Source organism: Protopterus annectens, chromosome 10.part0 (genome assembly GCF_019279795.1).
Source record: "Protopterus annectens isolate FY-2018-M chromosome 10.part0, PAN1.0, whole genome shotgun sequence".
In the NCBI taxonomy this organism is placed as follows: domain Eukaryota; kingdom Metazoa; phylum Chordata; order Ceratodontiformes; family Protopteridae; genus Protopterus; species Protopterus annectens.
Genome location: NC_056744.1, coordinates 1,665,349,647 through 1,665,377,233, shown reverse-complemented (window position 1 = coordinate 1,665,377,233; position 27,587 = coordinate 1,665,349,647). Strand labels below are relative to the sequence as shown.

The window sequence follows — 27,587 nt, the reverse complement described above, 5'->3', positions numbered from 1 at the left end:
CACACACACACACATTTTTGTCTAGGGCCAATTTAGAGGGTCCAGTCGACCTACAGCATGTCTTTGGGATGTAGGAGGAAACCGGAGCACCCAGAGGAAACCTAAGCAACCACAGGGAGTACATGCAGACTCTACACAGAAGGCACCCCAGCCAAGAATCGAACCAGAGAACCTTTTGCTGTAAGGCAGCAGTGCTAACCACTGCACCACCACGGCCGCCCAGAAAGAAAAATTTAATATGGTGTATTATTTATGCAAAGGAGAAAGCAAAACTAACCAATAAAAAAAGAGTAGTACCAAAGATATTTGAAGAGAAATACAGGCAAAAGAATTCAGACATGGAAAACTTTACAATGCAAAAAATAAGAAGACAAAGAGGAAAAGTAGAAAAGGAGATTAGTAATGTAGAAGTTAAGGAAATATAAACTGAGGTTATGGATTACCTGCAAAGTGAAGAATTCAGTGTAGAAAATCTAATGCAGAAAGCACCACAACAGGATAGGCAATGGATATCCAATTTAAAGGGAAACCAGTGGAACAGGAAGAGTGGCTTTATCAGGATGTTGAATGTTGAAAAGAGCTAACGCTCTTGCATCAAACCCTGATAACTGAAACCACAGAATGTTGAATGGCCGGAACAACTATTTTTTTTTCCCAGGGGAAAAAAATCTCTGGGCCATTGCTGGAACTTTGCCATATCCTCCACTGTGTGGTGCAATCTCGGAGTTGGTATATTTAAGTAGGGGGGATGTGGGGGTGTAGATTTATCTATTTTTTTTAAGCAGCAATTTTTTTTTACCTGGGGAAAAAAATTGCTGTTCCATATGTTCGACATTGTGTGGTTTCAGTTATTAGGAGTCGATGTAAGAGCATTCACTTATGTTTGACTATCTAATACAGACCCCAGGAAGCAGTTGGTCATGTGCCATATCGAGATATTTTCGAGCCTTCCACAGGAAACCAGTATAAATGTTTACTTGAAACTAGACAGCAAAGAAAGGAACAGGAAACTGTAAACTCTGATGCAGTCAATGTTGAAGAGTGATAGGCCAGTGAGATGTCATATGACACAGCAACAGATGGTCAGGATGAAATGGAAGAGAAGGTGCCGCAGGAAGATTCTATAGAACTTTCTATAGAATGCCTGCAGGAAATGGAAAACAAGGGATGTGCCCTCAGTTTGAAAGAAAATGAGCTAAGAGAAGAGTTACTTGATTTAATAGACATGGCTAGATATATTGAGACCAAAGAGAAATAGACTGCAGAAGGTCAATAAAACACAAAAAGTCGCAAGTCTGATAAAACAAATGAATGCAGTAATTAGGACTGTCCATAGAGATCCATGCAATATAACATAATTAAACAGGATATAGTACTGTGTTGCTAAATTAATAACTGATAAAGTTCTATCACAAGAACACAGGGTAGCAAGGGAAAGGAAGGGGAGAAATCGAATACCGTCATGGAAGTATCGAATAGAAAAAACTATAAAGCAATTAAGACAAGAAGTCTCACTGTTAGAAGACTATTAGAAGAGGGAATAGGTGAACAAAAATATTAAGAAATATAGATGTGATATAAGCAATGCACACTATTAGAACAGACCAGGATCTATCATGCACTACCGCAAATAAACTAAGCACAGGTGGAAAACCTTAGAAGATACACAGATAAATATAAAGGAAAAGTATAAAATAAGTATTTTATTGATGACCCAAAAAAGATTTATAGAGAATTGAGAAACAAGGTAAAAGGATTTGAAAGACACCAGAAAAAGTGGAAGTAGAAACATTTTGAAGAAATATCTATGAAGATCCCGTGGAACATAACAAAGATGCTAAATGGATAGAAGAAGTAAAAGAAAGAATAAGAAGTTTAAAGGTGCAGAATATAAAACTGGATGAAGTAACAGCCAGAGAGATTTAAACAAAGTTAAGAAAAGGCTTTAATTGGAGAACCCCAAGTCCAGATGCAGTACCTAACTTTCAGGGACACAGGTGGACAGTGGTCTCACCTTTGATAACCACATCGCAACAACAGTCAGGAAATCCTTCTATGTGGCACACCTCATCATGAAGGGCTTTTCATCCAGAAAAAAGGAGGTCATTGTCCCACTGTACTCATCCCTCATTAGACCCATTATAGAATACAACGCCCCATTTGGTATGTACCTCTCAAGACATCTGCAACAACTGGAAAGGCCTCAGAAATACCTCACTAAAAGAATCACAGACCTAAGGCAGATGCCCTACGCTGACCGCCTTAAAAAACTCCAGCTATACTCTGTCGCATATCGTCTACTCAGAGGCGATCTCTGCTTAACATACAAGGCCATGTCAAACCCAGAGCTGTTGGACATGCTAGACTTAAAGAAATTACAATCCCTCAGAGCTGCACGCTCCAGGGATCTAAACCTTGTCATCACAATAAGCAAAACATGCTGGAGGGATAGGTTCCTGACCCAGAGACTCCCCAGACTCTGGAATAGATTGCCCATACATGTCAAGCAGAGTGCCTCTTTGGACCTCTTCAAGAGGAACCTTGACGATTGGATGGGAGAAAGGAAATTCACCCCAGGGATCACGTCAGTCGCCCTGCTAGACAGGGGTCCAGGGAAGTAAATAATGTGGGAAGAAATAGCCAGGGAATTGTTATGGCTGGGCTTGTATAGGCCCTAGGGCTGATAGCCTAGTACCAACGTATGAACCTATGAACCAGTTAAAAGTAATGACATCTTTGCACGAAGATTTAGTCATGAAGAACTGTTTATATGCACACCTCAAACAGATACCAACCTGGCTAACAGCAGGCAAAACAATGCCCCTACTTAAGAGTGAATTTGCAAGTGACCCTAAACATTATAGACCAGTAACTTGCCTTCCGACGACGTATAAACTACACACAAGAATTGATGCTGGCAGAGTTGATAGTCATTTAGACGAAAACTCAATTATGGCAGTAGAACAAAGGGGCAATAAAAGAAAGTCATATGGAACAAAGGATCATTTTGTTAAATAAAGTCATACTGGAGAACTGTAAAAAGGGAAAGAACCAAAGTATGGCATGGATTGACTATAAAAAATCATTTGATAGTATCCCATATTCATGGATAAAAGAGTGCTAAAAAAGTATAAGATAAACCCTATACTGATCGACTACATTAGAGTGACAGACCACTTTGCAATTAAGCCAATGATAAAGGACAGATTACTATCCCAGGGATAAAAATTCCAAGCGGGATATTCCAGGGTAACTCTGTCACTGTTGCTATTCTGCCTTGCCATTAACTCAATAAGCTGTTTACTTAACAGCTTAGGCCATGGGAACAATTTGGCTCCTAGAAAACAACAGAGTGTAAAGATTTCTCATCTTCTTTGTCTGTGATTTAAAACTGTATAGCTCATCAGATGAGGAACTGAAAGCACAGCTGCAGGTTTTCAAAACATTTTCAGATGATGTCTTTTAGTCTTGGTAATTGTGCAAAAGCAACCTTTAAAGCAGGAAAACTGCAGCAGTCAGTTTGGGACAAGAATGTGAAATAAAAGAACTTGAGCAAGAGGGAGTGTATAAATATTTGGGAACTGATGCTCAACAACAAAACATGAACAAATGGGAATAAAACTTAGTATTGAATACTTTATAAGACTTAAATTAATCATGAAACAGTGTTGACATTTAGGAAAAAATCCAAGCTATAAACTAATTTGCTCTTCCTGTCCTAACTTACAGTTTTGGAGTGCTTGACTGACCCCAAAATGTGCTGGATAGATTAGATAGGAAAACAAGAAGGATGCTTCATGCTCACCAAATGATTTATAAAAAGTCAGTGTATACCAAGATTATGTATTCCCCGTTCTGAAGGAGGAATGGGCCTCCTTGAAATTGATTATATGTATAGATCTGCAGTCATGGGACTCCACACATCTGCTGACCTCATAAGAACCAAACGTAGTGAAAGTTTTAAAACATGAGGAGAATAAATCTAAGATGACTTCTCTGCTTCATCTAGCAGAAGCATATCGGCATCAAGCAGGAATGGAAATAAAACCAGACGTTGATAAAAATCAGGCAGCAAATGAATGTGCCAAAAAACAAAAGAAAGAATATAAGGTGAAGGACCAGATGAAAAAGCAAGAAATGTGGAAAAAGCATAAATATAGTTGCAAGTATAGAAAACTTCTGGAAGAACCTCATGTTGATCAGGAACAAAAGCAGGAATGGTTAAGGAGAGGAAAATTTAAACCAAGAGATGAAAGGTTAGTATTGGCAGCCCAAGATAGTGGGCTATGTACACGCTGGTTTACAAAGTCCATTCAACATGTGGGAAAAACAGACAAATGTAGGTTTTGTAAAACTGAATTGGAATGGTTGCATACCTCGTTGCTGGTTGTGACATACTAATAATAATGTGGCAAGACTCTTGCTCTGGGGATTGTGTAAATATTATGGTATTGAAGTGGCTGAAAAAAACACTGGAAAAATGAGCAACAAAGCATCATAAAAATGAAGAAGTCACATGGGATCATCCATTACCAACAGTTCAAAAGATGGATGCTCGAAAACTGGATATAGTGGCCCAAGAAAAGAAGACAAAAGTAGCATTGATCATTGAAATCGCTACACCCAGTGACTACAGTGTCTTGCATACAGAGAGACACAAAGTCATAAAATATCAGGATCTGCAGGCAGAAATGAGAGCAATGTGGAAGAAAGATACCCAGACAGTTCCAATAGTAGTAGGAGCAACGGTCTTGTCTACAATTGTATCTAAATATGTTACCAATACATGCGACCCCATATGAATTGCAGGAGGAGTCATTACTGGGCACATTGCGGGTGCTGTGAAGAGCACTTTTGGCTTACATCAAAGTTTGAAATAATTCTAATTTCATGAACTTTAATCATACTTTGACTTAGGAATGGGGTCCATTACCATCATGGTATTAGAAACGCAAAAGATTTTTAAGACTACATACATGTTGGTTTGCAAATTCTATTGAAAAAGCAGGAGAAATTAAACACAAGTTGTATAATACAGAACTAGAAATAGTTGCATGTCATTACTGGTTTCAGTATGTTTTCATCCTTAAAACATTTTACATTATTATATATTCTCTACTGCTAAACCACATGTACCAGCTGGCTTTTCTTATTTTGAGCCAGCTTTGAAAGAAATTTCCACACCTTACTGTCTCTTGTTTATTTTCTGCTTATAATTTTTATTGCTTTTTTGTATCCTGTCATCTGTCTTGCTCCAGACATCATATAGTTAAGTTCTTGGTATTTTCATTAAAACTTCCCGTTCCTCTTTGTGTATTATTTTCCAGTTCTTTATTTCAGGTTAGTATCTTTCTTTCTAGCTTTCCTTTTCCGTGTTTCTTGTATCTCCATGTCTCCCCACTTCCTTATTACTTGTGTTCATAAGCTAGAGACACTGTTACTGTATCTCTTTAACCCACCTTCGTCTCCTTTCTCTAAGCACCCTTCCTGTTTTTAGGTGTATTTGTGGTCCCAAATTATCCTTAAGCAGTCTTGTAATATATCGTTCTTTGATGCCTCTTCTATATAATAAGGCACTGTAGCATAGCTTTTTTATTGCTATTAAGACTGATTCCAGCAGTGTATCATTTTTATCTAATATAACAGTCTGATGTAATATAAGTCCGAGGTGTTGCCATGTCAGAGCAAAATGTTCATGATTTTGTTTCTTGGCTGTGTTGCCTTCTGTGTTGAGAGTGTATTTCCTCCCTGTGGGTTTTATTCATGGACTGCATTGTCCTTCCCATTGCATACTGTAGGTGAGCTATCATTGTCCAACTTCCCCATAGGTGTGCTTGCATGAGTGGGATTGTGTGTTATTTAACAGTATGGTTCTTTTCCAGGATGTTCTTCAGTGCTTTGTGCTTATTGGTTGCTAGGAGAGACTCCATTCTGCCCATAACTCTGCAAGGAAAAAGCAGCTTATTGCAAAATGTGTATGTAAACAGATGTATGCAAAAACATTTATAATCCTTATGTGCATCTTAACTTAAGGTTGTCGTCTCCTTTAATATTAAGGAGATGGAACTCAACTTACATGAGCATTATATGCATTTTGTATTACAGATTTCTGTATGGCACCCCGTATGGAGCTAAGTTTTGGAGCTTTTGTTTTCCAAAACTTAGTACTGCATTTAGCCATCCCTAGTTTATTTTAAGTGAGCAAGTCACTTATGAGATGCTTACAGCAAAATTATGTTGTTTTGACATCATTGTTAGAGATGTCTTTAGGGTTCAAGATTCTCTGCTGTAAGAGTTATTGTTAAATAAAATAAGATTTCAATACACAGGAGGTTCAGGTTAAAAAGTTTACTAGTGTACACCAGGAGGTAAAAAGCGTACAAGTACAGAATTTTGTCTGACATGATGCAGGAAGTACACAATATTTTATAGCATTTACATTATAGCTATGCCCACTTTACTGACGTGGTTAGTCACAGGACATCTACATCATTTCAGCTAACAGTCTTCTATTCATGAAAAACGCTGAACATATATTTTAAAGTTGTTTTTTTCCTCAGTAACAATATGGCCTTGCAGCCACCTGGTTAAATATAATATCTTTCTGTAGAAGTTACTTCTTCAAGGTTTCAGGCCAGTACAAATGCAATAACAGATTCAGTCCTTTAATTCATTTCTTTGTTCTCCTGTAACACTTTCCCAACAGCTGTGTGTTTATCTAAAAGTTATATACAAGGCCAAATCATCCCAACAGGAAAGAGCAGAAGATTTTCATTATTTCACACATTTAATTTCCTGACCCAGCAGATAATCACTTATGAAAAGCATAAACATCAAAACTCGCTGAGCTAGCAGCTGCCAGGGTCAGGGGTCAGAGCACACTGCAGTTTCAGAAACTTCTTACAATTACATATGAATTGTCATATCATTAATAGAATAAAAATGCATTACATACTACTTTGCTTTTAACTAATACTTCATACATAAAATGAATATTTTTCTAATAGTTATGATGTTTGCTTTCAGTACATAACAAAGTTGTGTTTATGATATTTGACCTCCATTGATATCTGTAATGTCAATGATTCTGTCAAAGGAGGATACCATTTAAAGGGATATGCAGTTATTCTGTGTGTTAGATGAGAATGACTTGTATTCTTCATTGACGGTTTTGAAGGCATTATATAGTGGTTTTAGATTCTGAGTTGGATGCTTATTTGTTGGTGTATTAAATCATGTTTTGCTTGTTTTTGATGATAAATGTTTAGTGGTTTTATTCATATTTATGATGTTTCAATGATTTTGTTATTTAGTATTTCATTTTTGTATGGCTGTTTTGTACTTATAGAACCGGTTTATAAATATCTCATATGAATATATACATAGATGTAGACTATACACAGACACACACACATTTATGCATACCCTTTGTTGACCAGGTTAGTCCCACTAGGCCAATATCCCCATTCCATGGAAAATCCAAGGTGGTAGTTATACCGAATAGGTAAGATTTGGCCAGGGCCCAAGGGAACTTCCCCAACTCATTTTGATAACACCATGGGATGTTGTACATCCATCAGAACTACAAACAGCTCAGGCTGATGGGACCTCAGTTTACTGTCTCATTAAAGGACTGTGCACTTAGGCCCTAATGTTGTGTAATGGTGTCAGTAATGGAAAATAAATCCAGTCATCTGGGGTGGAAATAGAACCCACAGCTTTCTCATCTTCCAGCACCAAAGGTGAGTACTCTATAACTGTTCAGCTACTAACATTGTAAACTACATCAGAGACAGAAATATCTGTTTGTTGTGCAGTTTATTTAAAGTGTAGATCAGGATAAAGTTCCTCCTTAGAAAGAAAAATGAAAATAAGCAAACAAAAATAAACATACTTTCTGCATAAAACAAATTTAGTGTTTTATTTTAATTCTTGATTATGACAGTTTGGTCAAGTTGACCTACAACTGTTACTTCACAGTAAGTCCATAAGTAACCTCCTGGTAGTCCACAGGTAAATTCCAGGAAAGCTTCTGTTATTCCACAAGTAAATGTGCAGGAAAGATTCTTTTATTCCACAAATAAGCTCACACCTTCTTCAGCAGGTGTTTCAAAATTAACCTCTGCTATCCTAATTTATACAGTGATGGTATATATGCACCATCACTGCATGCATACATTATGTGGCTTATACGCACCACCATAAAACAGCATTTTTAACCTTTTTGACTAACTACTACCTCATAAAAAACCCTTCCCAGCATAAAATCCATGATTATATAGGGAATGAGATGGTGTGTGAAACCAGGATAACCTGTCTGTATTCAAGTGGCTACTGCCAGACCTGTATCAGCGTAATGGAATGGCTGTAATGATACATTGTTTCTATTCAACTTTATGTTGACATCCTATTTGTACAACCACTGTAGGAGTGCATGGTCAGTTACCAGAGTGACGCTAAATTCTAATAAATAAGGCTGTAGGGATGAAGCTAACCTCTTAATACTGAGACATTCCTACTCTGTTGCAGAGTAGTGCACTAAGTGTTTTTCACCAACGTTTTTCAGAAGTAACACAGCATCTAACTCAACGTGAGATGCATCAGTGTATACAACAAAAAAGTACTAAAGTCAGGGCTGGTTATGAACATAGCATCATTTTTAAGTTGTCAAAAGCAACTTACAATGTTGGGTACAACCTTTTTGTTAGCAGCATGCTAGTCTGAAAAATTTGTTTCATTTTCATTTGTTACTGGGTATAGCTGGGTGTTTGATGGCTTCTGTTGTATCCATTTGAGGTCTAATTACCCCTCTCTCAATCCATAGCCTAGGGTGATGTCTTTATACATGTTAAGATTACTTTTGGCAGCATTAATGTCAAGTCTTCCCCATTTTAGAGCGTCCATACCAGCTTGTACATTGTCTGAATTTTATCCCACTGTGCTCAGTAAATGACTGTGTCATTATGGTACACAGATAAATATGTAGTATGGGGTTTCCGAGCCTTATCATGAGCCTTTGAAGGATGATAAATACTCTGTGATGTACAAACAGGCCGCCTAATGTAAAAGGCCATTTGGGTGGAGAATGCCATATTCTCCTCCTGGCTTCATGAGTAAGAGAAATCTGCCAGTACCCTTCTGTGTAGTACGTGGTGGTTGAAAACCTTGCTTTGCTTAGCCACTGTATGTGTGGATCCAGTTTAGACATTGGATAAGTGTAAAATTTGGGGTATGTCATTCAGAAGTAATTCAAAAATGTGGATTTCAAAAAGGCAGACTGTGATGCAAAGAACAAAATGTAACAACAAAGCGCACCACACAATTCACCTTCTAAGGCTTTAATATAATAGTGTAGAACTTTATTCCTCACACTAAATGGACTTCTTTAGAACTAAACTACATAATGCAAACACTGCATTTAAAGCACCATGGGATCACATGATCCAAAGCAACCACTTCAAGACATTTGGACCTAACTAGTTGCAGTATAAAAATGTAACAATAAAATCTAAAATGTGTATTAAAAAAGCTGTGTTACATGTAAATAACACACAAGAATGCAAAAACATAAATTTATAAAGCACAGATCTGCATAAAATCTATTGTTTAGCTACTCTAAGAGCAATGTTAAATGAATATACCCCAAACATGTACATTGAAAGTAGTTAACTATATGGACAAAATAGATGTAAACCTTATTACTTTAATGACAAACTTCATGAAAACCCTAGCAAAGGGTTGTATATTGGAATATGGAAAAGTGAACACGTCTCAGTTCCCCTTAGAGAAGAATGCCTGGGTGTTTCAAAGTAGTGTTTATTTCCACAAAATTGCAATGGGTTTTAAAATGTTACTTAACACATTTAGTGTTACTTCTCCAATTTGATAAGCACAGCAGTGTGTAATATTGTTTAATGGAATTTTCAAATTCAAACACAAGCAGTTAACTCTCTGAGTATGCATATTTGAGAACTTATCGACAAGAAAGCAATTGATACTAGCTTTTTCTAACACTACAATATGTGACTTTTTTAATTTGAAATAAACAAGGATTAGACTACTCTCTTTTAAAGAAAGAGGCTAACATCTTTCAAATTGACAGGAATGTACAATAAAAAAAAAATTCTGATAGTTTCAGAGATTGTTGGCTAAGCACATTACTGCTGACCAAGGTCCGTATTGTAAGGAAATAATGGATGATCTTGGAGTGGGGAACTCCCTTTATCTTCTGTGAGGAACCTGACAACATCCTTGTACTGTCTGTTATGTCCTCATAATCCTGTCAGTCATTATTGTTAATATTTGTGAGTAAAGTCACTAGTGTGACACAGTTCTTAACATATTGGAATTACCTGCAAGAAGGTATGTGCCCAGCCGGCTCACATCCCAAAGCTCTGTAGACCCAAACACAGACAGATCTTCATGTAAAGATGCATACCTGAATCCTTGACAAAGAAGGCAGTCGGCCCTCTTCATCTTTTTTACCAGTGAAGATGAAAGCTGTGTTCTGTGGATGGAGACCGTACGTCATAATTAGACATTATTTAAAGCATTCAAACTGTGGTGCTCTGCCTTAGAAGCTGTGGATTCAGGCAGGTACAGGTGAGGATAAGGGCAGTCTCTATTACTGATTTATGCTCCTCCTTCCTTCCAGAATGCAACAGGACTAAAACTACTAAAGGTGTGGAAGCTCAAACTGCAAAAGTGATCCTACTCAGACGTCTACAGTTATAGTGAATTGTTCACATTTCTGTAATGTCTATATCATATGATAAGGATCACTGCTGCTGTAAAATTATTGACACGTTAGACTGCTAAAGTTATATCTGGAAAGAGAGGAGAAAAAAGCAGTATTTCATCCTTTTGAGTTTTAAGCAAGACTGGGTGAACATAGAGAGGATTTGTTATAAAGTTGTGGTTACATATAGCTACTTGACAGGGGATGAAAAGTACTGTAGTAGACAGTACATTAACCAAAGGGAGCTGATTGGTGAAACAACAGAGACCAAACTGTGAAGCATGTATAGGTTCATAGGTTGGTACTAGGCTATCGGTCCTAGGGCCTATACAAGCCTAGCCATAACAATTCCTTAGCTATTTCTTCCCACACTATTTACTTCCCTGGACCCCTTTCTAGCAGGGTGACTGACGTGATCCCTGGGGTGATTTTTCTTTCTCCCATTCAGTCATCAAGGTTCCTTTTGAAGAGGGCCAAAGAGGTGCTCTGCTTGACATGTATGGGCAGTCTATTCTAGATTCTGGGGAGTCTGTGGGTCAGGAACCTATCCCTCCAGCATGTTTTGTTTATTGTGATGACAAGGTTTAGATTCCTGGAGCATGTGGTTTTGAGGGATTGGGAAGTGTAGCATGTCCAACAGCTCTGGGTTTGACATGGGCCTTGTATGTTAAGCAGAGATCGCCTCGGAGTAGATGATATGCGACAGAGTATAGCTGGAGTTTTTTAAGGCAGTCAGCATAGGGCATCTGCTTTAAGCCTGTATTTCTTTTATTGAGGTATTTCTGTGGCCTTTCCAGTTGTTGCAGATGTCATGAGAGGTACATACCAAATGAGGCGTTGTATTCTATAATGTGGCTAATGAGGGATGAGTACAGTGGGACAATGACCTCCTTTTTTCTGGATGGAAAGCCCTTAGTGATGAGGTGTGCCACATAGAAGGATTTCCTGACTGTTGTGGTGATGTGATTATTGAAGGTGAGACCACTGTCCACCTGTGTCCCTAAGTCTCTTATCACACTTTCAGTGTTTAGTGTACTTCCACCTATGTGGTAATTCACGGGTATATGTTTTTTCCCAAAGGGGATAACTATACATTTCTTGGCATTGAGCTTGAGCCCATGGCACCAAGCATCTGTTTCTGTAAGGCTCTTTTGTAGAGTATCGACATAATTTGGGGATTCAATAATGGCTCCCAGTTTGCAGTCATCTACGAACTTTGTTAGCCAGAGTCCCTTAGTGTTGGCCTGTACTTCAGAGAAGTAGATACCAAGAAAGAGAGGTCCCAGGACTGGAAACAAAAGAGGTCCCAGGACTGGAAACAAAAGAGGTCCCAGGACTGGAAACAAAAGAGGTCCCAGGACTGGAAACAAAAGAGGTCCCAGGACTGGAAACAAAAGAGGTCCCAGGACTGAAAATGAGAGGTCCCAGGACTGAGATTACCTAAAACTATGAATGCCAGAAGTTAGATGTCAGGAAGATGGTTATTTTAGAGGGAAGAGTAAACTGGGAAGAAAGGTGAGAAGGGGGCCATATGGCAGTTTTACAGAATTGTAAAGCAGCACTTAAGTTTGTGATTTAGGCTACCTGATAAAAAAAGAGCAGTTGACTGAAAGAACACCCACCATCACAGTTCTCACATAAAAACTCAAACCACACACCCAACTTTGCGGAGGCTTTCAATAGAAATCTACCGAAGCAACAGAGACCTCCAAGGCAAAAATGCACTCAACACAGCACAAAACACAAGGCAGATAGCTCACCTAGACAGTGTGTCCCTCAACCTAAGCGCCCTAAGGCAAAACAGCTTGCCCAATACACTAATCATAGTTGTCTCGATTAGTGAGGCAAACTGATGTCCCACTCACCAGGTTGAATAAGGAGAAGGTAACAGTCAGCTGTCATTCAGGTGTCAGAATCCAACACACAACACATGCACTCAGGTCACTCTACAACAAGTACAGGTATGTCTCTGTCATTGTCCATGTGGGTGTGAATGACCTGAGATGCACCTCCCTGAACTACATGAAAAGAGACATGGAGGAGCTGTTGGATTACATGGTTCAGGCAGGTATGACCCTAGCCCTGAGTAGCATCCTGCATTGCCCAGAATGATACTGCAGTACAAGCTGAAAATGACTTCAACAACTGGCTAAGTTTCTGGTGTCATTCTAAGGGGTTCCAGTATCTGTCTGCTTGGGATGACATGACTAACAGACCTCAATGCTATGCCAGAGATGGCCTGCATCTGTCATCCCTGGGTTTCTGGATACTGGCCAAGGCTGTTGCCACCCCTATAGTATTTGGTTTGCATGTATCTCTTTAAATTTTGTGATATATAAGCAGACACTAGGATGTGCTCTAACTGAATATTTTGTTGCACTGAAGAAGGCTTATGTCTTAGCCGAAACCGGTTTGCATGATGGAGTTGCCACAATAAAAGCCTAGTGATTTTATCTTCCTTTGTGCTGGATCATCATTTTTTGGATGTACATTTGCTCATGGTTTGATCCATGCACTTGGTCTACCGTGTGTGGCCTTGGTTTGTTCCCAACCATTGCTCTTAACCAATAGTTAATTCCTCCCTGGTTAGATCCGACCACAAACTAATCACCATGGAAGTCCATATCTCACCCACACCCCCTGCAAAGGTAACCACCATGAAAAACTTCTCCAAAGCTGACTTTGGGCTCCTAAAAACAGAGGTGGCTAACTTCACGGCACCCATGTTGATGGAAAATAGATGCCTGCCGAATCACACACCAATGCATTGTACGGACACGTACATAAATGCATGGAACTAGCCATACCCAACAGAACCAAGATGTTCTCCTCCAAAAAAGGAAGTCAGTCTGGTGGTCCCCTGCCATTAATAAACTCTACAACAGAGGGAAGAAACTGTTGCAGAAAAATGTGAAGTCCCAAGATTGGAAAAATTCCCTTATTAGAAATTGAGATCAAAACCTCTAAAGCCAGCTATGAAGACAGAATTGTGGTAGACAATAAAAAGAAACCACAAAGTCTTGTATAGTTACTTCAGTAATCTCCATGGCAATATCCAGGTTTGCTCTGAGGTACTGCACAATGGTACCCCCTATACTGAGCCAGCAGATATTGCCAACATACTGGCTGACAGATTCAGTGCCAACTTTGCCCCTCTCTCACCCTTGAAGGACCAGTCACAATACTGCAGGAATGCCAGGCACCCAGCATTACTGCAGCTCAGGTTAAAGCTACATTGTCCAAGGCCAAGAATACAGCTTCTGTGGGACCTGTTAATATCCCTGGATGTGTTCTACATGAACTACAAAGTTAACAAGCACCACATCTATGTGTCATGTTCAATCACAGCCTCACCTCTGACTTTGTCCCTACTGAATGGATGCTACAGTCATCCCTCTCCATAAAGGGAGAGCGACTACAAACCCTGGGAATTATTGCCCCATTACCCTGACTAATCTGATATGTAAGGCTGTGGAGCACATCATCATGGACGTAATTAACAAGGATACAGGGAATCTCCAAACTCTACATCCCATGCAATTTCATTTTGTGAAAGGTAGACCACGCCTGCTCAACCTGGTTGACTTCTTTGAGTCAGTCATAAGAGGTGAAGATGAGGGTAAGGCAGTTCATACAGCCTACCTCGATCTGGCCAAGGCCTTTGATACCATTCATCACTCAGGAATTATTGATAAACTCACCAAACTGGGCATCAACTCCTGTATCACTAGGTGGGTTGCAAATTGGCTCACGGATAGACTGCACAGTGAAAGTAGCAGACCCAAAGTCAGGCTGCCGACCAGTCACGAGTGGAGTCCCACAGGGATCGGTCCTGGGTCCTCTCCTGTTTGGCATCTACTTCTCATAAGTCCAGGCCAACATGGAGGGACTCTGGCTGAACAAGTTTGCAGACAACTGCAAACAGGGAGCCACTATTATCTCTCCAAGTGATGTAGACATCCTGCAGAAAGGCCTCAGTGAGACCAATGACTGGTGTTGAAACCATGACCTTAAGCTTAATGCTAAAAAATGCATCATCCCCTTTGGGAAAAACTCAGTTCCCACTAATTACCACATCAGTGGGAGCCCACCAAACAGTGAAGGCATTATAAAAGATCTGGGGACACAGGTTGACAGCAGCCTCTCCTTCAACGACCACATTTATACTGTGGTCAAAGCCCTTCTATGTGGCACATCTCATTACCAAGGGTTTTGCATCCAGGAAGAAAGAGGTTGTCATCTTTCTCTGCTCTTCCTCATTAGGCCAATCATCGAGTATAATGCTCAATTTGGCATGTACCTCACTAGACACACTCAACAGTTGGAAAGGCCACAAACGTACCTCACAAAGAGGATCCTAGGCCTTAAACACATGTCCTACACAGACAGACTCAAAACTCCAGCTATTCTCTGTCTCGTATCATCTACTAAATGGCGATCTCTGCTTTACTTACAAATCCATGTCTGACCCAGCTCTGTTAGAAATGCTATAGCTAAATAAATCCCAATCCTTCTGCACCACATGCTCCAGAGACCTCAACTTCATTACCACAATCAACAGAACATGCTGAAGGGACAGGTTCATAACCCAGAAACTGCCCATGGTCTGGAATAGACTTCCCATACATGTCAAGCAGAGCACATCACTGGCCGTCTTCAAGAGAAATCTTGCTAAGTAGGTGGGAAATGGAAAGTTCATCCCAGGGATCACTCCAGCGGCTCTACTTGATAGAGGCACTGGGAACTAATGTCGGGTGGCATGATGCCAGGGCACTTCTATGGGCTAGGCTTGTAAAGGCTCGGCTCCAGGGCCATTAGCCTAGTACACACCTATGAAATAAACTAAATGCCTACTAGCATTGACAAAATTCTGATAAAAAGTGGAACTGAACTACCTAACCTTATTTTATTAGTGACGTTAATAACAGAATAAAATACTTACTAAATGGAAACAAATCTAAAAATGTTTAAATTGCTAAATTGTACAAACGTCATTGTGATGAAATACATTGTATATTTCTTTTGCTCTTATAATAATATACTTTCAAATAATCTGCTTTAGGTATGAAGAGTACAGAATGCAATGTGAATTGTAGACAACAAGCAACACTTGTGAGATCACAGTTACATGACCCTTCAAGGAACCTCCAGCAGAGGTCTCAGCCTGGAAAGGACATTGACGAGGTTTATGTCACTAATGTACCACAGCTTCTGTCAGATCATCACTGCCACCAAACCTCTGAGAGTGATAGTGGAACACATGTGACACATCTGACAGAGCATCTACCACCACATACTCAGACAGTGAAGGTGCATGATGAGCTTTCTCTCACTCCTACTCCAAGACTTCACTCAGGACATGGCTGCAACAGGAGCTCTGAATGTGACACTGGAACACCTGCAGCACATCATCTGACAGAGCATCTACAGCCACGTGCTCAGCAGGTGAAGGTGTATGATGAGCTTTCTCTTACTCCTACTTCAAGACATCACTCAGGACATGGCTGCAGCAGGAGCTCTAAACGTGACAGAACTAAGAAATTTCACACAAAAAAAGAAACACACAAATGTGATGAATGCAATAAGTCTTTCACATGTGCCAGTGGACTGAAAAAGCATCAGGTCATTCACACGGGATTAAAACCACATAAATGTACAGAATGCAATAAGTCTTTCACATGGGCCTTGAGCCTGAAAAGGCATCAAGTCATTCACACAGGACTGAAACCATATAAATGTACTGAATGCAGTAAGTGTTTCACAGTCCTAGGCAATCTTCAAAAGCATTATGCCATTCACAGAGGACTGAAACCATATAAATGTACTGAATGCAGTAAGTGTTTCTCACAGCTAGGTAATCTTCAGGCACATTTTGCCGTTCACACAGGCATGAAACCACATAAATGTACCGAATGTGGCAAGTCTTTCACATATGCCTCTAACCTAAAAAGGCATCAAGTCATTCACACAGGACTAAAATCATATAAATGTACTGAATGCAGTAAGTGTTTCACACAGCTAAGTAATCTTCAGGCACATCATGCCATTCACACAGGCATGAAACCACATAAATGTACTGAATGTGGTAAGTCTTTCACATGGGCCTCTAACCTAAGAACGCATAAAGTCATTCACACAGGACCGAACCCATATCAATGTTCCAAATGCAGTAAGTGTTTCAGCGAACTCAGCAATCTTCAACGTCATTATGCCATTCACACGGAGCTGAAGCGATATGAATGTACCGAATTCGGTAAGTGTATCACACATCTCAGCAGTTTGCAACAGCCTCATGCCACTCACCAAATAAATGTACTAAATGCAGTAAGTGCTTCACACATCTTATCAATCTTCAACAGAATCATGACACAAAACTATGTACATGTTGGTTCACAAAGTCTATAGAAAAAGCAGCAGAAATTAATAAATGTAGGTTCTGTAATACAGAGAAATAGTTGTACATGTCATTATTGGTTTCAGTATGCCTTCATCCATAAAACATTTCACATATACCAGCTGACAATTCATTACAGTCTTTATTTGGGCCAGCATCCAAAGAAGTTTCCACACCTTACTTACACTTTATTTTCAGCTTCTGATTTTTATTGCTTTTTTGTTTCCTGTCATCTAACTTGTTCCTCACATCATCTGTTTAACGTTCTTAGTGTTTTTTTTTTACTTTCAATTTTCCCATTCCTCTTCATATATTATATCCCAGTTCTTTATTAATTTACTCAGTTTAGTATCTTTGTTTCCTGCTTCCCCTTCCAATGTTTCATTTATCTCCATGTGTCCCTGACTTCCTTATTACTTGTGTACCTAAACTAGTGTTTGACCTTTAGCTTTCCCTTCTGTGCTATCACTGTATCTCTTTAACCCATCTTCATCCCCTTTCTCTAAGTATCCTCCCTGTTTATTAATTTTCTTTTGGTCCCAAATTGTTCAGAAGCAGTCTTTTAACATATACTTCTTTAATGGTTCTGGTACCTAGTAAATCACAAGTAGTGAAGGTAGAGGCCCAGGAACCACACAAACTTAAGTCCAAACCACAAATCCAATTTATTGACAGCAAAAACAGACCAAATGTAGTCAAGCGCATTCGTCTTTAGCAAAGATTTCTTCAGAACTGCTTGACATGGTTATCTCCAACCTTAAATAATCCTAATACATCATCTGATCAACATCTGATCAAACATTCACATGACTCAACTTTAGTTTAGTACAGATTAGTTATAAAACTTCAACAAAAATTGTTGTGAATGTCAGTTAAAATCGCATAAAAAATGAGCAATGAACATAAGTGAAACAAATCTGAGAGTAATGCTACTTAATGCTATAAGTCTAAACCTCGAAATGCACTCACTCGAGGCACTCCTTAAAATGAAGAACATCGACATCTGTGCAGTGATAGAGACCTGGTTCAAGGCTCCAGAGAGCACCCCTGCATTACCAGGCTATAATTCATACCACACCTTTTGGCCACCTAACCTGGAAGCATGTCCATATTCATTAAGGATATCCACATCTCCAGGCTAGTTGCTCAGCATAATCCATCCGAGATTATCCAAATGTAATTAACTCTGGGAAGGACTCAAATCCAAATTGTAGTTTGCTACAGATACCCCACCAAGCCCCAGCATTCCCACTCATTTCTTGATGCACTGGAAAATATTAGGGTACAACTAAACACCCTAATAATGGGCAATTTCAACTACCCCGCATTAACTGGGAAAACTACTCATGTACCAACTCTTTGCTCTATGTTATTCCAGTGCCTTGGATCAACTTATCTACACCTCCACCAGGGGCAGCAGTATCCTAGTCCTGATCATTACCAACATGGGCAACTTGTGTTCCACACCAGAGGTCAATTCCTTGTTGGCCAGATCCAACCACAAGCTAATCACCCTAGACATCTACATCCCGCCCCCACCCCCATTAGGGAAATCACTGTAAAAAATTTCTCCAAAGCCAACTTCACACTTCTTAAGACAGAAGTGTTAAACTTCATGACACCCATGCAGATGGACAATAGAGGTACGACTGGTGAATCCTACACAAATACACTTTATAAGCACTTACACGAGTGCATGGATCATGTTATCTCTAACAGAACAAGATGCTATCCTCCAAAAAAAGGAAGGAAACCAATCTGGTGGTCCCCTGCCATAAACAAAATCTACAACAGAAGAAAGAAAGTTTTGCAAAAAAAGAGTGAAATCCCAGGTTTGGAGGTAATCCCTGGTCAGCCTCAGTAAGAAGCTGAGATCCCTCATAAAGTCCTCCAAAGCTAGTTACGAAAACCAAAATCGCCACTGATTCTAAAGACATCCACAAAGCATTCTATAGCTATGTCAAGAATCTCAATGGCAACACTTAGATCTTCTCTGAGTTACAGCACAATGGCACTAAATTTACCGAACCAACTGATATTGCCAACATCCTGGTGGATAGGTTCAGTGCTAACTTTACCCCCTCTCACCCCCTAAAGGGCCCATCTCTGTACTGGAATAATGCAAAGTTCCTGTAATCACGGCTGCACAGGTAAAAAACACACTCTGCAAAGCCAAGAACACGGCATCCATGAGACTTGACAACACCCCAGGCTGCGTTCTACATGAACTACAGAATGAACTGGCACCACACCTAAGTATCAACAAACAGCAAAACCACATCAAAAAGAATCCAAATGTATTGCTACAAAGCTTTCGGGTTAAACACCCTTCCTCTGTGCTATAAACTAATAGGCAAGCCATACAATTTAAATAGGACCATCTTAAAACCATATGATATCAGCCAGCCTATCACAAACTTCTAAACCCCTTCCCCCACATGTAGAATATAAGTTCAAAACAGTCACAAAAATTAAATAAAAATTAATAATACAATAAAACACTTTTCAAGAACCTAGATAACAATATTAAAATATCAGACTACAATAGTATAGGTTTTAAACTGACTGCACTATTTAAACCTGGTTTAAAATCAGCCTGTAACCTTATTATCCATTCGTATTCTTTTATTTCTAAACTATTATTCATATCCCCACCTCTCTTTCCCATAGTCACAGTATCTATTACTCTCAATGTAAAAGTGTCTTTGATCATTTTCCATTATATGTTTACTTAGAGCATTTGTAGTAATATTTTATCTAATATCTGACTTCTGTTCCACTATCAGCTCTCTAAGTTTCCTAGTAGTTTTTCCCACATAAAATGACCTTCAGCTATCAAATGATATAACAACAGAACAATTCAATTACTTTACAGTTTCTTGGCCAAGAATTCCTCAAATTTATGGGATTCCATAGATACGTAAACCTGTGGAGTATCCCCCCTGAGACCTATAGTCTCAGGGGGTGGATGGATGACAGAGCCCATCTCTAAGTATCTACAAAGGTAAGTGCTTATTTACATAGATGTCCTAGTATTTTAAAGGATACAAATGATTTTTTATGTACGTTACATAAGTGGCACTTTGAACAACAGGAAAAAGATTTTCTTTTTGTCACTTTGGACATTACATCCCTTTTCACAGTAATACCCAACCACTATGGGATAGAGGCGATATATGACTTCCTAAATACAGAAATAAAACTACATGCCAGACAAACTGAGAGCATCTCTACTTTGTTAGAACTTGTACTAACAAAAAATGTTTTCATTTTTGATAATGTACCCTATTTACAATTAGCCGGGGTAGTTATGGGTATCCCCATAGCAAATATGTACCCTAATTTGGTATTATATGAATGGGAAAAGCAGTGTATATATATATATATATATATATATATATATATATGTGTGTATATATATATATATATATATATATATATATATATATATATATGTGTGTGTGTGTGTGTGTGTGTGTGTGTGTGTGTGTGTGTAGCCTTTGACACCACCCTCCACTCTGGAATCATAGATAAACTTACTAAGCTGGGCATTAATCCCTACTTCACTCGATGGATTGCCAACTGACTTACTGACAGAACCCACATTGTAAAAGTAGCCAACTCCAAATACAGCTCCACACAAGTGACAAGTGAAGTACCTCAGGGTTCAGTCCTGGGACCACTCTTGTTTGGCATCTACTTCTCTGAAGTACAGGCCAACACTAAGGGACTCTGGCTAACTAAGTTCGCAGATGACTGCAAACTTGGAGCCATTATTGAATCCCTAAATTATGCGGATATTCTACAAAAGGGCCTTACAGAAACAGATGCTTGGTGCCAGAGCCATGGGCTCAAGCTCAATACCAAGAAAGTTATAGTTATCCCCTTTGGGAGGTGGCAGTACACTAAACACCAAAAGTGTGATAAGAGACTTGGGGACACAGGTGGACAGTGGTCTCACCTTCGATAACCACATTGCCACAACAGTCAGGAAATCCTTCTATGTGGCACAGCTCATCACTAAGGGCTTTTCATCCAGAAAAAGGGAGGACATTGTCCCACTGTACTCATCCCTCATTAGACCCATTATAAAATACAATTCCCTGTTTGGTATGTACCTCTCAAAACATCTGCAACAACTGGAAAGAACGCAGAAATACCTCACTAAAAGAATCACAGGCCTAAAGAAGATGGCCTATGCTGACAGTCTAAAAAAAACTCCAGCTATACTCTGTTGCATATCATATACTCATAGACTATCTCTGCTTAGCATACAAGGTCATGTCAAACACAGAGCTGTTGGACATGCCACACTTAAAGAAATCCCAATCCCTCAGACCCACACTCTACAGGGATCTAAACCTTGTCATCACAATGAACAAAACATGCTGGAGGGATAGGTTCCTTACTCAGAGACTTCCCAGACTCTGGAATAGACTGCCCATACATGTCAAGCAGAGCGCCTCTTTGGTCCTGTTCAAAAGGTACCTTGATGATTGGATGGGAGATAGGAAATTCACCCCAGGGATCATGTCTGTCACCCTGCTAGACAGGGGTCCAGGGAAGTAAATATTCTGGGAAGAAATAGCCAGGGAATTGTTATGGCTAGGCTTATATAGGCACTAGGGCCGATAGCCAAGTACCAACTTATGAATATAATAATTTAAATAATAAGGTCTGTTTTTATCAAAGGTTTGTGGATGACTGCTTCCTAATTTGGGATGGCAACACACAAGAATTAGATGAATATATAGGATATTTAAATTCAACTACGAACTTTTTGAAGTTCAAGATGTCAGTTTGAAAAGATAGAATTATATTTGTGGATGTAGATCTGTATAATAAGAATGGGAAAATTGAAACTAGTATGCATAAAAAAGAAATGCACGTAAACCGATATGTGAATAGATACAGCATGCATGCAACCCATATCTTTAAAGGTATATTGAAGGCTCAAGTTGATTAGGGTGAGTATGTTAAATACTGAAGATAGAAAGTTTGATGAGCAAATTAGGACTGTGATGGAAGAGTTTATTGAAAGTGGTTCTAGAGTGGGGACTGTGAAGGAGGTCTATGAAGTAATTAGGGAAAGGCAAAATAAGTATAAGCCAATCTCTGAGAAAGGTGAGGTGCAACAAATAGAACCAGTGAAAGAAAGAGATAGTATAATTAGGTATGTTACCACCTTTAATATGAATATTAGGGAGGTAAAGCAAATTATAGGGAAGAACTGGATAATACTGATAGCAATGCTGGAATTGAAGAAAATAACAGGACAAAAATCTTATTTTGCATACAGGAATTCAGAGAGTCTAAAAAGGAAATTATGTTACAAAGATTTCAGGCAAGTAATAAAGAGACAATTTAAGAAACTGGACACTGTAAAATGCCTTAATTGCAGTTGTTGTAGTGATATTTATGATGGAGGGAATATTTTTAAACACCCATTAACAAATAGAGAATTTATGTTCCACTGTTCCACAAGTTGCAACACAGTTCAGGTAGTATATTTGGCCACCTTTGTGGCCTGCCCATCATTCTATGTGGGAAAAACTACTAGGAAACTTAGAGAGCTGATAGTGGAACAGAAGTTAATATTACTACAAATGCTCTAAGTAAACATACAATTGAAAATGATCAAAGACACTATTTTACATTTAGAGTAATAGATACTGTGACTATGGGAAATAGAGGTGGGGATATGAATAATATTTTAGAAATAAAAAAAAATGAATGCATAATAAGGTTACAGGCTGATTTTAAACCAGGTTTAAATAGTGCAGTCAGTTTAATACCTATACCAATAAAAAGACAGAAAGATTGTTAACTCATTATCCATAGTACTTGATCGATTGTGGTCTGATATTTTAATATTGTTATCTATGATGTTCTTTCTGTTTCACTGTTGCAGTCATTACATTTGGGTAATCTGCTTGCAGGTTCCCCTCAGTCGGCATGATTAACAAAGTCTTGGGTCCTGTGTCTGTTGCTGTCCCTTCTTCCATGACGTCAGGGGTATAAAACATGCAGCCGACGTCATTACATTAGTCTTTCTTGCCATGCGGTTCTCAAAGTAGAAGCAGTTCACAAGTGCCGGTTGACCGACTCCTGAAACTGTCATTTTCGAGTTTCAGAACCAAAGTCTTCAACTTAAAGCTAAGTATCCTGTTGGGGAAACTGTTTCTTGCTCCTTACCGATGTCAGTAAAAGTTAATAATTGCATTACTTGTGGAAAGCAAATACCTCATAAAGATTTTCATTCGTACTGTATTCCATGCCTAGGTCCTGACCACAACGTACCTTGCTGTCGGTTTTGTGCTTTATTTAATCAGCGCACTATCCGTCATCTGTATATTTTTGCCTCTAAATATTTCTGTTCTCGGTTTAATTATCCAGAAATGTTGGTTAGCCATCCAACTACTGGGATTCCAAAAAAACGCAAAGATAAAGACAGAGACAGGCCACTGAGGTCCAAAACTGTCAACGACACTTCTCCTAAGCCAGTCGCCAGTTCACCAGTACTCAGTGAGGCGCCCCTGATATGCGCTAATTCTCATTCGTAGGCCTCTACTGAGACCCATTCAGAGTCCGGTATGCTGTGAGATACTTCAACTATGGAACCCGCGGATGTCTCTACCTTGGATGGGTCTGGAGCTGCTGTGCAGGCACTGGCTTCTGAGGGTGTATTCTGGCCTACGGACTTGCATATTAAATCGACACCTCCTTCATTACTAAGGCCTAAATCTTGATCCATGTCTAAAAAAATGACGTCCAGACCACGTGCTCAGGCCCCTATGCCTAAAAAACAAATGATAAAAATGGCTGAATATCTAATAACTCTAGTAAGGGGTAGCCAACCCCCCCCCTCCTGTGAGAGGCCTAGGGCTGAGCTTGATTATGAATCTTCTGATCAGGATTCTGTTTCTTGTGACTCTTCTGATGACCTGTATTTGTCCTTGCCTACTTAGGAGGACTCTGATGTAGAGGATTCTATTCCCTCTGCTTCCCCTCCTGAGGATTTTTCTTTTGGGGGAACCTTACATACTCTAAGGGAGCATTTTCACTGGGAAAGCCAGGAATTTTCTGATTCAAAAAAGAGGTTTAGGGATTTCCTTCTTGTACCTCAGCATAGGCCTTTGGCTATTCCTCCTGTACTAGACATTGTTGATGATGTTTTCTTGGAATGCAGTTTGGCCCCTGATTCCCTGCCTCCTGCTCCTAGTAAACCTGACAAATACTACAGGATTCCTGACTCCCACAAGTTCCTTTTCAAAAATCCTATTGCAGATCCAGAAACTATTTCTCAGGGCCCCAAGGGCATTAAGACTTCTACTGCTAAAAATCCTACCCCTTGTGATGGAGACACCAGGGTGCTGGATAGATGGGGTGAAAAGGTTTATACTTCAGCAACCTTGGCAATCAGAGGTTTAAACTGCCAGTTTCATATGTTAAAATATCAGCGGCATGTCATTGGACTGCTTGATTCCTGACTGTGTGGAAAATAGATTTACAGGATTTAATGCATTCTGCTGAACAAATTGGAAAACATACTTTGCAATGTGGTTTTGATTCTTTAAAGGGCTGCTGTTACTGTGTCTGTGCTTAGAAGGCATGCTTGGCTTAAGGAGCAATCTTTGTCTGATCATGTTAAAGCTAAATTGTTGGATGCTCCTTTAAATCAGGACCGCTTGTTTGGCAACAAGGCTGAAGAAGTTCTCAAAAAGATGGAAGATAAAGCTAAATCTATGCAAACTGTTAAAGATTTTTTACAAGTGCAGCCTCCTAGAATTTAGTAAGCACTGGCCTACTAAGAATTGGTCCTTTCCAGTCCCTTCCAGGTCTTCTCAAGCCAAGCCCAGACACAGCAAAAACCCCAGGTTTCAGTCACAGGGGACTTTCAGAACTAAGCAGAGGGGGGGCCTCCACTTCCAAATCTGGGAATAACAAGACACACCCCTATGGTAAACAGTTCCAATGACTTTCTTTTAAAATTTCCAAGCATTTATCTTCTGACCGCCCCTTTGGGGGAAAAGATTGCTCTTCATGCAAAGAACTGGGAACTCATAACCCAGGACAAATGGGTTTTAAATATAGTGTCCCAGGGATACAGATTTCATTTCCAAACGTTGCCAGCACCAAATGGGTGGCCGGACCTGCCCCCAAATCAGTGGGCAGAGACTCAAAAACAAGTACTTTCTTTCTTAAGCATGGGGGCTATTCAACTGGTACCAGAAGAGGAAAAGGGACAAGGTTTCTACTCCAGACTTTTCCTGGTACCCAGAAAAGACAAATCATGGAGTCCAACCCTGGACCTGTCTACTCTAAACACCTTTCTGAAGATTCCAAAATTCAAGATGCTGACTCTTCATCAATTACTTCCTATGCCAGGCAAAGATGCCTGGTTGGCAACACTAGATTTAAAAGAAGCATACCTGCGCATCCCAATCAGGGAATCTTGCAGAAGATACCTACGCTTCAAAGCAGGCTACACGCATTATCAGTTCTCTGCACTGCCCTTTGGCTTGTCTACTGCACCCAGGGTATTCACAAAGTGCCTGGCTCCAGTTATTGCATTTTGCAGGCAAAGAAGTATTCAGATATTACCCATACCTGGATGATTGTCTAATTCAGGCAGAATGCCAGGGCATACTTTTGAATCATCTGGCATTTGTGAAAAGGGTTGTAACTTGTCTGGGGTACACCATAAATGAAAAGAAATCACAACTGGTACCATGTCAACAGATAACATTCCTGGGAGCAAGCTTGAATACACCTTCCCAGATGGCTTATCTCAAGCCAGAAAAGCAAATTCATTTGATAACCTATTTCAAACAAGTGACCACAAAATCCCTGCTATCTGCAAGACAAATGCTGCAAGCCTTGGGGTTCATGGCCTCCTGCATTCTTCTAATTCCATATCCTGCATTCTTCTAATTCCATATTCAAGACTGCATATGAGGAAACTACAGTGGCATCTAAAAAGCCCATGGAGTCAAAATTCTCACAGCCTAGAAACAATGATTCCTATCATTCCTTGCCTACACCTAGAGTTTCTCTGGTGGGCAGAGGCCTGACACCAAAACAAGGGACTACCATTCACACTACCCCCTGCCGCCCAAACCCTAACAACAGAAGCATCAGACTATGCATGGGGGACTCACCTGGAAGGGAAGTGCATTCAGGGCAAATGGAACCCAAGTCAAATGCACCTACATATCAATCAAAAAGAAATATTAGCTGTACAGAATGCTCTGACAGCCTTCAAGGATGACATTCTTCCAGGACAACTAATGGTAAAGACGGACAACACCATGGTTATGTGGTACATAAACAAGCAGGGGGGGGGGTACACATTTCTACCTCCTCTGCAGACTAACCATGGCATTGTGGAACACAGCCTTGAGCTATCAAGTGCACCTACAAGCTCAATTTCTGCCAGGAAAATGAAATACACTGGCAGATGGACTAAGCAGAAACCTGATGGACTCACACGAGTGGAAACTGGAACCAAGGATTTTCAACATGTTGACAAGCAAATGGGGGAGCCCAGACATAGACCTATTTGCCTCCCCTCAGAACTACCAGTTGGACAAGTTTTGCACAAGGACTCCCCACAAACAAGCCTGGAAAGTGGATGCTCTGTCCTTCAGCTGGAAAAACCTATCAGTTTATGCCTTCCCCCTGCTGACTCTGCTCTCCAAAGTTCTACTAAAAATCAAACTGAACAAACCAAGGATGATTTTGATTGCTCCAGACTGGCCGCACCAACACTGGTACCCCCTCCTGCGCAATTTTCTCCATGACACTTGCCTCAGACCCCTTCCCTGCTGTCTCAGCAGGATAACCAGATTCTGCACCCTCAGCTTCCAACATTGAAACTTGCAGCCTGGCTAATTACTTAAACTCACCCTTATCCCTCAGCAAACCTGTGATGGATGTCATCCTAGAAAAAAGGAGGCCTAGTGCTAGAAAATCTTGTGCTGAAAAATGGAAAAGGTTCTGTGCCTGGAACCAGTCTCAATGGATGAGCACAGCAGCACCCAATTTACCTCAGATTTTGTAATACTTAACTGAGATGCTTCACAAGGGCTTGTCTTTTTCCTCCATTAAATTCCACGCCTCGGCCATTTCAGCTCATTATAACACAGAACCTCGCCTCTTCTCTCATCCTCTAATCAAGCAGTACCTCAGAGGGGCCAAAAATTTGAGACCACCCAGGAGAGCTCCAATCCCTGCCTGGGACCTTAACATTGTATTGGAGAAACTCACTCTACCTCCTTTTGAGCCAGCTGCTACTGCAGACTTAAATTTTCTTTTTTGGAAAACAGCTTTCCTTTTAGCAATCACTTCAGCTAGAAGGATATCTGAATTACAGGCCCTTGTGGCAGTGGAGCCTTTCATCATCTTTCATGCAGATAGGGTGTCACTCAGGACCAATCCATCCTTCATGCCCAA

General features: G+C 39.9%; 1 protein-coding gene across 1 annotated transcript in view; it reads left to right on the top strand.

The window, feature by feature from the left end:
* LOC122814401 (zinc finger protein 665-like) overlaps nucleotides 1-27,587 on the top strand; it is a 112,343-nt gene that overhangs the window by 21,411 nt on the left and 63,345 nt on the right. The window contains exon 3 of the mRNA XM_044086984.1: nucleotides 15,801-16,991. Within this exon, the coding sequence (XP_043942919.1) occupies nucleotides 15,801-16,991 (1,191 nt within the window). The remainder of the gene's footprint in view (nucleotides 1-15,800; nucleotides 16,992-27,587) is intronic.